Here is a 13,064-nt window from a genome sequence, read left to right as displayed (position 1 = left end):
CGATGGACATGTGTTCCTACAGTGATGTGATGCCAGGTTAGAGAAGATGGTTAGTTGCATGGAAAGACTCTGAGTCTGTGTGAAGCGATATTCAACAAATGTCAAATTAGCTGCGTAGCAAAGCAAACTACCAATAACCTGACTACACAGAGATCACAATAACACCGAAACAGTGAACAAACACATAGATTGCACACATGTGCATTACATCAACCAGAGTTAAACAGTTCTGTGCTTAGCTGTGCTATGCTATGCTGTGTGCTATCTAGGCCAACTTCAACATTACCAGTCTTTGAAGAAAAGGTGCTGGTGGTTCCTTGGCTGATGAGCCAAGCAGGAGAAGGTTGTAATTCCAATGTTGAACAGTGCTGTCCTCGCTGTGCAATGTCTGAAGAAAGAAGGTGGATGGAGGAAACCGGTCGCTCCTTTCCTTTGCAAGGATAGCAGCACGGTGCTAACTTGCTTCGTGTTCCTCGGATTGTGTAGTTAGCTGGCAAGCTTTGTGTCGGTGCTGCTGGTGCTAACTGAGCTGGAATGCTAGCAGGACCCTGCGTCACTGCTGTGGGGAGAAGTTCTTTGGGCCTGCTGGAAATGCAGCTGGCAGCTCTCAGAAAAAGAGCTGTGGGCCCAAAAGAATCTCGAAGAATAGAACTGGGGGGGCAGGCAGCCCCATGGGGAAAGAGGTGGAGAAGGGAGAGAGCAAAGCTGGAGTTTTGACTACCTGGTCAGTGGGGGGTCTGTCACTCTGACCAATGGTAGCTCAAAGCTGGGTCTCTTGGCAGTCTTTGCACCTAGGTGTGATAACTGGGGAATTCTCTGGAACTGAGTTCAGTTCAGAGCCCAAAAAAGTGCGAAAACTTGAATGAGAACGTGGGACCACTTATGAGGTCCACAGTCAATGGGCCTCATTGTTAAAGTTTGTTGCTTTCTACGCATTAATTGGGATGTTTTCAAAAACTGGTGACTCAGGTGGTGAGGTGGTGGATTAAAGCCTGATTGTACAAATTAAACGTGAGAGCCATTATTTTTCACATAATGATGCATCTCACATTTAATTTGACTTCATATCACACTTTAATTAGAGATCCACCTTGCCATTAAACATTCATTTTCAACTTGATTTGGGATTTATAAAAGGAAATGGCGCACTTGCTTGCCATAATTAATTGCAGACATTTCCATTTATTAATTTTAATTTTATGAATACAATACAGTTCAAATTATAGTACAAATTGAAGCAACAATTCCTTATGTAGCACCTTTGGTCCTGACTTTTAGGTTAAGGAGACATCACATCGCTCTAGGTCTGATAGGAGTTGCACCAGGAAGTTACTCACAAAAAGGAGTGGGTGTGGTTTAATTTGAACAGGTGACACTTTAATATCGTTGTACAACAATAATAACATTGACAGCTTAGCTGTACTTTTATTTACCAAAATAAGGCGCCACAAAATAAAAAAACAAAATAAGAGTCCATTGAAGTTGAGCTCTCCAACTCAATGAATTTCAGTTCTGAAAAGGGATCCCAATGTGTGTGTGTTCTGTATCAATGTCCACTCAAGTACTTAATCCTCAAACTCTACTACCAGGGTAGGTAAAGAGTGTGTGTGTCTTATCTGTTCTCAGAATGTGTGATTCAGATGATCTGGAGTCTTCAAGGTAGGTTCTGCGGCTGGCCACACCACATCTCCAACTCTCTCTCTCTCTCAGAATCGCTGGGCTGGGCTCGCCATCTTAATCGTCTCTCTCTCTCTATTTCTCTGACAGTTGATCAGACTAACAAAAAAAAACAACCTACACAGAAAGTGCAAAGTTGTAAGGATCTTCATCTGATTCTGTCTCAGTTTCTTATGAGATCTCAACATTTCTCAGCTCTAGGCATGAAATATATTACCAAGCATCAAGGAAATACATACACTCTAAAATGAATTATTATGAATTAGTTTTAACCATAAATGTAACCAATTATTCATGAATTACCATCCACAACAGTGTTACTTTCAATAGACACATAATTTATGCATCCTTTTTAACCTCTATTTGACTTATATAATCAATTTTTAGCTATTTTAATCCACCTTTTAAATATTTAACTCTTTAACATCAGATTAATTACAATTTTTATACTTAATAGTGCAATTTCTCGAATCAAACATAAAAAATGAAGGCTGCTCATCAACCGCTTATCACCGCGGCATTTAAGCAGCCCCTTGCTGCACAATCCGACCGGGCTAAAGCCATCACAAACGCTATCGGTGTGTTTATAGCTGCAGACATGAGGCCATATTCGGTTGTGCAAAACGAGGGCTTTAAACACATGCTGAAAGTGCTTGAGCCACGTTACGACATCCCGTTGCGCACCCACTTCAGCGAAAAGATTGTGACAGATCTTTATGAGCAGGAGAAGAAAAAAGTTGTGGATGAACTATCCCGAGCATCCTCTGTTGCGCTCACGACAGACGGGTGGACGTCCAGGGGAACGGAGAGCTATGTGACAATAACCGCTCACTTCATCACAGCAGACTGGGAGATGAGAAGTCCGGTGCTGCAGACACGCCCCCTCTACGAGAGTCACACAGGCACTCATCTTGCGCAGGTACTGACACAAGCAGTGGAGGAATGGAAGATAGAGAGGCCCAGTACTAATATCCCAGTCACAACTGATAATGCTAAAAAACCAAATAAATGCAGTGAATGAGGCAGGACTGGGCCCACAGATAGGGTGCTTTGCACATGCAGTAAATTTAGCATCACAGAAGGGAATCACAGTGAATAGGATGGACCGCCGCCTTGGGAGGATCAGGAAGGTGGTTTCCTACTTCCACCGAAGCACAACAGCTGCTCATGTGCTTAAGACAAAGCAAGAAATGCTAAAGCTGCCTACTCATAAGCTCATACATGATGTCCCAACAAGGTGGAACTCCACCTATGATATGTTGGAGCGTTATCTGGAGCAGCAGGCAGCTATATACTCTGTACTGACCAACAAGACCCTGAAGAAAAATGTCAAAGACATCATCACCCTGTCTGATGATGATGTGAGAGTGGCAGAGGAGGTCCTCCAGGTGCTTAAACCCCTCAAAACTGTTACATCTCTGCTGAGCACTGAAACTTCACCATCTGTGTCAATGATCCTGCCGCTGAAAACAAGGATTCTACAATCCATGGCATAGTGTGGAAGACAGCACCATCACTCGAGATGTTAAGACTGCCATTAGAGAGGACCTGAAGCCCGGATACACTTCCACCCTACTCTACAGGACTACCTTCACAGATCTACTGCCCTGGATCCAAGGTTCAAGTCCCTGTCTCACATGGACCCTGCCCTACACCAGAGGACATACAGTGACCTCACCACTGAGATTGTGAGCAGCCTGGGCACTGAAGACTGTGATGAGGTAAAGAAAAAGAATATTATTTTAAATTTAAATCTAAATACATTTTACATTTTTTATTTTCAGTAATAATGGCTTTTATTAAATGTTATTGCCACATTTTTCATGTCTATGAAACATGAAAATAAATAATAGGTTTAATTAATCAACTAATTTTTTTCTGCAGGGTCAAGCTGCAGAGCCAACAGGAGCAAACTTGGACACATCTCCTCCACAAAAGAAGTCGACAATGGCAGAGCTTTTTGGAGAGACCTTTGCCAGCAAAGACATGGGCAGCAAGACTCCTGCTGACACCATCAAAGAGGAGGTGGCATCCTACCTGGCAGCAAGCGGCATTACAGTGGATGGTGATCCACTGACATGGTGGAAAAGCAATGAGTGTAAATACCCTCACATTGCCAAGATGGCAAGATGCTATTTCGCTGTGCCAGGCTCTTCAGTTCCTTCCGAGAGAGTGTTCTCAACAGCAGGGGACATAGTATGGTAGTCAGGTATGCTTTGCTTTCTTTCTTTTCTTCTTCTTTGATGATGTGGACATAGGCTTTATTTCACTCTCCATGTTTCAAGGAAGATGATGTGCCTTATTGGACCGTGTATCTTTTGGTCATTGGAATTTCCCTTCATGAATGGGAATTAAAAAACAAAAAACGACTGGTTTATTTGATTTTCGTTTTGAAACACAAAAACAAAAATTGAATTACGCTGAATTTTTCTTTTATTTTCATTTTCTATTTCATATATCAAAAATAAATTCACTAGTCAGCAGGAACGAAAAAAACAACCAAAAACAACCATTTATTCATATTCTCGCACCGGAAGCCAGGCAAGAGCGCATGGTCCAGGACTGTCTGAGACAAGGAGAGTAATGACGACGGAGACTTCGAAGAGGATGGACCAGTATGTTGTGTTCAGAAAGAGCAAGAGAGTTTGTCTTCGCGATGAAGACATGACTGCTGATAAACTTAGTCGGATCTTTCAGGTAAAAAAAATAAAAAATAAATAAATAAAATCGGGTTACCTATAGATCTGCATGCTACTGTAGCCTACTGTGCGCCATTCTAGCTTTAATTTTTTCTTCAAATTTTGAATTAATGTAATTTGGACAGCGTTTGGAGAAGTATCCTCACAGTAACATTAGATTGAATAATTATGTTTTGAAAACGCTAACGTTAATAACACTAACATTAGCTGTTATTTGACTTGTGTATTTCTTAGGTCTCAAGTCACAGTCTGTACTTAACAGACGACACAAATGTGGCTATATTTCCCGGAGAATCATCCGGCGTCTTCAGCTCTATCGACCTTAGTCCAAGGAGTCACTATGAAGTCCACGGCGAAGACGATGTCGCCTCAGCATCAAACACAACGGGGCAACGCTTTGCCTTCACACAAACACCTACCAGTACAGTTACTAGTGGTTCACAGCGGGTTGCCTCAGCCCTCCCCAGAGCCACTGTTGCCAAAGCATTTCAGAGGTAACTTTAAATTAGAAATACTTTATTTAATCCCCGAGGGGAAATTTAAAAATGTCACAGAGCAGCAGCAAGACAATACAGACAACGACACAGATCACAAACACTGAGTAAAAATACATGTAAGACATAAAAACACATAGTGTATTAAAACACAGAATAAAAGAAATTTAAAGAAAATTAAAGTCACATATTCAATGACTATGAAACCAGAAAAAGATATACAATAGATTTTATTGCACACAAGCTAGTTGAGATCTGATTATGGGGTCATATAGCCTATGGTGTGGATGTTCTGAGTTGTTATGAATGGCCTTTAACATCCTCAATGTGGGGGAGATGCACACTGAAGATATCAAAGGCCATTCTTAACAACTCAGAACATCCACTCCATAACACCTGTAGCTACTGGTGGATGGCTCCTCTCTCTTCAATGCCAGATAAATAAATACAGAAGATCCTTATACCAACAGCCATCAAGCTTTTAAATGCTTTTAATACTTCTTCTAATATATGAGCTGCCTGACAAATTGTTCTCAACAATTATTCTCATTCTTATATCCACTCCATTAGCCATTATTTGTCTCATTTGTAGACTCTAGTTCTTGTTGATATTCAAAGTGGTGGAAAGTAACTAAATAATTGTATTTAAGTACTGAGTATTTTAATTGGCTTCTATACTTCTACCACTACATTTCAAAGGAAATATTGAACTTGTTACTATTACTATCAGTTCCTACATAAGACCATTAAGCATTGCTAGGTGTCATGGTTTGTGTCCGTGCGTCTCCTGTTTGTCTTGTGTGATGTTATTCCCTGTCTTGTCATGTCTGGCGTGTTCCTTTTGTGGGAGTTTCATGTTTTATTTTGAAGTCGTGTGTCTTCCCTCTGTGTTGAAGTTTCCCCGCCTCTTGTGATTATTTAATGTGTCTCACCTGTTTTGATTACCCCTCGTTTTCTCCTGTGTGTTTAAACCCTGTGTTTTCCCTTTGTCTTCATTGTATCGTCTGTTGACTTGTCATTTGTCTCTGCTTGGCCCTCCTGTGCTGTTCCTCCAGTGAGAAAAAAAATCTGATATTCTTCCAGGTCAGTGTTCCTTGCTGAGGTGGTTAGTGGGAAGCTGAATCCTAGCAGAATGGTGGTGGTGAGGTTTTTAGAGTGCGAGGCTTCTCTTCAGGGGATTGCCACAAAAGTACAGGATGCCATTGGAAGTGAGGAGCCCTTAATATTGACTGATGCGCAGGGCAACGCCATTGTGGAGTCAGAGGGAACAACAGGTGGGTAACATAAATTATTGTTGTGTTTCTCTGTATTGAGTCTATGCTTTTTTGATTACAAATGAGTGAACCACTTCAGTTGTAATGGTTTTTCCTGGTTTCCGCTCCTGCTCCAAGGGTCGCCTTACTGGAAACAAAACGCAAGAAAGATTCTTGCTGTTCCAGAAAAGGACTTCAGAGAGCTGCAGGGCACCAAAAGAAGGAGAATGAGGTAAGGTCATCTCATTTACACTGAAATGTATGTGTTCCTTTTTTTGTTGTTGTTTTGTTTTTTCTGTTAGACTTATCATTACATGACTTTTCAGACAATTTTGCCATTGCTGCTTCTGTATACAACATACATAGGATTATTTGGCATTCCCACATACTAATACTCTGTCTGCCGCTAAGGAACCAACTCCCCCCTTAAAGAATGAAAGCCTGTCGACCTCATATTTCCATATTCAGGAATGGAATTTTTCACCCCTTACCAATTTTACTGATTTGTGTCTTTTTCCTAATAAATACATTTCCTAAATTGCAGCCCTGACCTGGCAAAGCTACATTCATAAATCCAATACTTATGATTATTATTTTTTAGGCTCTTTTCTAAACTTTCAAACCAAAGGTTAAGCTTCCACCCCACCACCACCAATCCTGTTCACCACATCCAGTACATAATCTAGCCTGTGTGTTTTGTTTTATCCCTGTGTAGCAGCCGAAAAGATGAAGATGTTGGAGGCATTACAGAGGTCACAGAGAAAATTGAAGACCTCGTACTTGCATCTCAGAGTCTCCCGGATGTCACTTCAGCAATCAGGGAGCTCACCAGTCTGGCTGCAGCTCAAAGAGTGACCCTGACTCGTTCCCAGCTGCAAACCATTAAGCAGGGGTTCTCCTGTGTTATTTGCTTGAGTAAGTATCCAATGGATCTATTTTATATGGTGTGTGCCACAATGTAAGATTTACAAATAAACATTCATTTTTTACATTATCTAACCAACGTCAGCTGTATGCCAGCCACTTCATCTTTTGTAATATATCAGACATTTTTTATAATCATCAAAGTTGTGTAAAAATATAACGCTCATCCAATACACCAAGAATATTTGACTGGGGAAACACTTGCAGAAAATGACTAGTTTTTCTCATTTTGATTTTTAGAGTTCATCGGGGAGCCGGTGTTCACACAGTGTTGCCAAAGCATCATTGGCTGCAAGACTTGCCTGGAACAGTGGCAGGAGACCTCAGACAGTTGCGCAAAATGCAGGGGAAATGCTGAAGGCAACAGCATGTTTGAAGTTAATGGCCTGTCTGAGGTATTTTCTGTTCTCAGGTCACTTTTTGAAGAAGATGAGTAATTTACTCAGAAACAGGCAGATATTTGAGTTGTTTTAATTATGAAAGATTGAGTCAGAGTTCACTGCTACCAGTTGTTCTACTTGTTTACATTCTTTGAGTTCTAATACAGCAAATGGTGTTTTTACACATTGCGCCGAGTTGTCTTTATAAGAAAGAGAAGTGCTTCTTTGTATGGTGTGAAATCATTGTTGACTACTTGAGAGAACAATTCAGAAATGTCAGAATATGTGTCTGCAAACTGATTCTCAGCCAGTACTTTGTCTTGTTCTGTGGAAAATGGATCTACTCCAAAGGTAGATTGTGGTGTCAGTGAGGACCCCAGCTGTTGTCTGTAGAGGTCTGCTGCTTCAACTGAATGAGGCAACAGCTCCTGTGGGATTTTTTTGGGACACCCACTGCCAGCCAAGTTATTTGGTGTACCTTTACCTGTAAAATAAAGAACATACTGTTGACCTTGAGACTTATGTGTGCCTGTTGTAATTATTTTAATGTTTGCAATACTGATTTATTTCACCTGGAATTCGATGAGCATTCCAAGACTCCACCACTCTTGTAAGACCAATCTGGCACAGCTGACCAGTCAGGCAGGACACACAGTATCTGACAAGGCTGTCATCCATGTCCAGTTCTTCCTGATCTACCAACTGCAGAAGGGCTGTCTTCAGGGGGTAGTTGACACGATTATTGACCTCAGGCCAGATTCGTTCAACTGTGTGATTCTGAATGTGAGGCAAAAACTTGTTATTAATTTATTCCAATAGTTAAATTAAAAATATGTAGACCTTCCAGAAAAGTGTTCTGCTTATCGTAGAAGTTGGAAAGCATAGCAATTCTGAAGAAAATTAAAAAGATAGCATGATGCTGAAACAAACATAATAGTATCTAAATACCTAACAACACAAAATATTAACAATAAATAGCTTCAATGGGCATGCAGTGTGTGTTGGTGAAGCAACCATAGAAACTACTGAACTGTACCCTTGTGGATGGAGTTTGTAGGTAAGGTCTTCTCTCCTGATCATAGCGATGAGATGACAGCAGCTCCTGCATGAAGAGTGTCAAATAGAATTCCTTTCCATGATCCACGCGCACCTGGTCCCACATCCCATTAGCAACTACTGCAGGCCTATTGGATGAAAAACTTGATTTTAATTTGTGCAAAGCTTTTCAAACGTAGCCATTCCAAATCAGTTATTCTCTGTAAAATATAATGATTCAGTCATAACAAAGTAAATGTTAAGCAGTCAGCATTTTGTCACACTTGTGTACATGTAGGATACTATTTCAATGCCAGTTTAAATGAAGAGTCTGTCATTTATATGGGATTAGTATATGCAGCCTTTCCTTTCAAGTAGGACGTCCAAAATCACATATCATATAGTGTCATATCACAATCTTGATACCATATTGATATATTGGCCAGCAACCACTGTCTTGCATAAATGACAGAATACTGCTTTAAGTGTCCACAAATTACAGGCTATTACCTGAAAACATCTTCATAGATGACTAGGTTGTTTTTTATGGGCATTGTGGAATGACCAACAACCTTTTTGCTGAAGCCATCAATGGCTACAACATGTGTGACCCCATACATCGCTAACTTTTCATTCTGGTCCATATGAATCTTCTGTCCCATGTAGTCTGCTTGGTATGGTATGGGGTTGAGATTGCGGGCACCCTAAAAGAAGACACGAAAATAATGTAACAATTCCATAGAAACATTTCCTACAACGCCATCCTCAACGACATAGTCCTATACTCTAAATGGGCTGATAACTAGCCCCTCCCACTTCTCACTTTCTTAAAAAAAAGGCTACTGGTCATAAAACAGTAAACACTGTTACAAGGAAGAAAAACAACATCGGCGACATAAAAGGACGAGGAGGAAAATAATAGGCTACATTTGTTACCTACAGTAGCAACCATAATATTCTTTTGTAGCAACTTAACTCTTGTAGGAGATACACTAATAATAAACACTCGTTAATGGGGCACCACCTCCGTTATTTTGTCTATTTGAATAATCCGGAGGTAATTAATCAAATTCGACTGGACAAGTTTAACTTGTATCAATTCTAATCAATTTCAGATCAATTTATTCATCTCATATATGAAGCAGTGAATTCTACACATATCCATCGGTTCTCCACATTAAAAACAAACCTGCACAGACAACGACATACGGTTAAATATGTTTATTGACTAAATAATTCAGGTTAAATAAATGAAATGGCAATTTAAATGAATAACACAGGTAACAGGAAATGTGAAATAACTAAGTCATGGGTTATTAGTGGAATATAGGCTGATGGTGAGATCATGGGTTAGGTTGAAGCATTTAAATATTACGGTAGTAATTTTAATACTAACGAGACCCTAACCGAATTTCTTTTAAGCTAAAAGATCAGAACCAGAGCCATACCATCTCATGTATCATGTGTGAATCCAGCTGTTGTGAGTGATGGAGAGCCTACTTTCTCAGCCGAGTTGCGGGGCCGCGGCGGCGGATTCCCTCGGGTGATTTGCAGCTCTAGCTGCCAGTCCGATGGCCGAGGGTCAGCTCGTCCGGTATCAGTCGGTTGGGCACCTCGGTCCTTTGTCTTAGGAAGAGGGCAGCTGGTCCCGTACCGATCCGGTGCAGATCTTGGCTCAATGCCCAGCGGGATGGTACCGCTAGCGAGCGCTGGGGGCTTGTCAAAGAGTCTGTCTTTCGTTGGAAACCGCTTGCACGGTCTCGGACACAGCAAGTTGCTGTAGTCGTGATGATGATTGTGATAAAGATGTTCTTCTTCGTTTCTTCGAGTGGTTTTCAGGCTCTGACTTTGTAAACTAGATTTAACTTCTTGAATAAAATAACTGAGGATGATACGTTGATCAGGCGGATCTTCCGTTGTTAGTTAATGCAAGGTAATCTAAATTAAGTTCACTTCTTCAAAAGCGGGTTACGATACTTAACGGTATAAAACAAATTAAAACAGAACTTTGTTCTGGTACAAACTTAATAAAAGAAGCTAATCAATACTGCGAAAAATATAAAATGAGAAAAATCAACGCGTGAGCACTTCTGATGAGATCGCTGTCTTGGAGCGTGTTTCAAAGTAAAGTAAAGAGCTTCAAAATAAGTTACAAAAGAAAAACTTAAACACAATTTAAAACTGAACTAAAAACAAAAACTGAACAAAACAAAACTTTTAAAAACAAAACTGAACTGACTCGAGAGACGTGATCTCTCCGTTTTATTACTTGCAAATCGAGGCGTGTCTAGGCGGGGCTTACCGGCTTTTGTCTCCAAGATTTAAACGTTACAAAACAGTGCTTCACCTTCTCACAGATTCTCACCATGGCTTAATAGATATACCTTGTCTATCATGAAAATGATTATGACGTGATTAAACATTAATTATACATATTCAGCTTAATACTTGTTAAAACAAAGACATATCAGAGTCATTTACTGGTTATAACCATGAACATATTAAACAGAATATTTCTCGTCCAACTGCATCAGGACTCACCATCAGGAGGTGCTGTGGTTCCACCGAACACAGTACAGATTAAACATTAAAATTTGATTTCAGTCAATCTTAATCGTAGAGAAACGGGAGAAAGATCAGTTTTATGAGCTTCTCTTACTGTTTCTTAATGTGTTAGAAATAAGATTGTGAGATACTGACTTAATGGTTAATTAGACATGGTCTGAAATCTGGAAGAATACAGAGGCCATTTGAATGGAATGTGAGCAGATAAGGTACCAGGCATAAGTCGTAAATTAAAAAGGACAGAGTAACAGCATAGAAAAACACGTCAGAAGGTGTCCGATGTCCACTCTGTGAATGTTTGTGGATCAGAAGTCATAGAGACAGAGAGAGAAATAGGTAGAAAGTGATCAGGCGTGTTACTTAATCTGCAAATGTAAAGACATTGTATTAACACATCCTCTGATGACCAAATAGCTCCGGTCCCTCCTGATGTGGAGAGAGTAGGTAACTTCATGTTTCCTCAGACTGACCTGTGAGGGAAGGATTTATCTGTTTTGAGGGGAGAGAGAGTTCAGAAATGGGAGTTTAGTTGTAAATTAATTAAAACTGTCCTCATTTGAAGTCTTTATGGTCCAGAGAAGCACTGTCCTCTCTGCCAGGAGATAAGATGTGCCTGAAAGGCGCCTCCTTCATGTAAATCGTCTTCATCCAGATGAAAGGGTTAACAAGAAAAACAGGGCCCCAATTTAATGCAGAGGCGATGGCACAAAGGTTCCTACACTCTAAACGCTACACTAACGGAAGACAACATATTTCTATTTTCAAAATAAAAGCATTTGTTATTGTAACCTACTACGGCCACAGAGACGCGCCCCTTAACCAGCTGATCCCTGGTTTACACCAACGTCTCTGTTTACACAAATACACACATCATAACACCTAGGCTATAATAATCCGCTGATCCATGAATTGATTTCTCAAGTTGAAAACAAATGTATGTGGTTGTCATGGAAGTGACCACGGCGCTACCTGAATCATCTTGAATTTGCCAAGTGTAAAACCTACCTGGCGTCTTGCTTCATGGTAAGGTTGGTGCATAGTTCTGAGCACTGATCCTAGACGTGTCTCATTAGCATGAACCCCTTTAATGGCGAGATACCCCTTCATCATTCTTCTGCCAAAAGTTGGTCCCGTCTAGAAAAAAACAAACATCATTTTAACATTCCAAAATCATGCCGATATGTTTGGTCATTGGGAGAATACGTAAAATGGGGGCGGCATGGGATTTGCAAGTGTTTTACGGAATCTGTTTACTGTTGTGTAGATCAGGCTATAGTGACGATAAAAAATGTCAATGTGGGGACAAGAATTCACTTCTTTTCCCACGCACACACATATCAAAGAAGAAAAGATCAGATAGTCTTTCATACCTCGGCTATGGCTTTTGCCACCTCCAACTCCAGATGTTCCTCGGGCAATCCCATCAAATTTACGCCGTTTTCAGCACAGAATCTTCTCACATTTCGAGCTGAAAATCCTCTCCTGCCCCCGCTTTCTACTGAAATGCGCGCAGAGATTTCGGATGATGACAGGCCTTGTTTTGCCATGTCTAAAATCATTTCTGAGTACGGCTCCAAAGACATTTTGCTCATTCGCGCTTTGTTGTAGCCTAAATGACAGCTTCCGGTGCGAGAATATGAATAAATGGTTGTTTTTGGTTGGTTTTTTCGTTCCTGCTGACTAGTGAATTTATTTTTGATATATGTAAAAGAAAAATTCAGCGTAATTCAATTTTTGTTTTTGTGTTTCAAAACGAAAATCAAATAAACCAGTCGTTTTTTGTTTTTTAATTCCCATTCATGAAGGGAAATTCCAATGACCAAAAGATACACGGACCCTTATTGCACTTTAAGTTGTTTTTCATTAATGGTCATTGGTCCATGTTTAAAGGAAGGAGATATGCCTTCTTATATTGCACTTTAAGTTGTTTTTCATTAATGGTCATTGGTCCATGTTTAAAGGAAGGAGATATGCCTTCTTATATTGCACTTTAAGTTGTTTTTCATTAATTATGTTAAAAAGAAGATATTATGCCTT

General features: G+C 40.2%; 1 protein-coding gene across 1 annotated transcript; it reads right to left on the bottom strand.

Moving 5' to 3' along the window:
- Positions 1-7,283: 7,283 nt before the first annotated feature.
- Positions 7,284-12,574, bottom strand: LOC141013549 (uncharacterized). Its single transcript, XM_073487303.1, has 7 exons — positions 12,398-12,574; positions 12,033-12,161; positions 8,973-9,166; positions 8,464-8,611; positions 8,000-8,204; positions 7,682-7,911; positions 7,284-7,349 (listed from the first exon to the last, which is right to left on the bottom strand). The coding sequence occupies exons 1-7, from the start codon at positions 12,572-12,574 to the stop codon at positions 7,284-7,286; spliced, it is 1,149 nt and encodes a 382-aa protein (XP_073343404.1).
- Positions 12,575-13,064: the final 490 nt, after the last annotated feature.

This window comes from Pagrus major, chromosome 18 (genome assembly GCF_040436345.1).
Source record: "Pagrus major chromosome 18, Pma_NU_1.0".
Classification (NCBI taxonomy): Eukaryota; Metazoa; Chordata; class Actinopteri; order Spariformes; family Sparidae; genus Pagrus; species Pagrus major.
The sequence above is the reverse complement of the archived record's forward strand: the minus strand, read 5'-3'. Positions and strand labels throughout refer to the sequence as shown.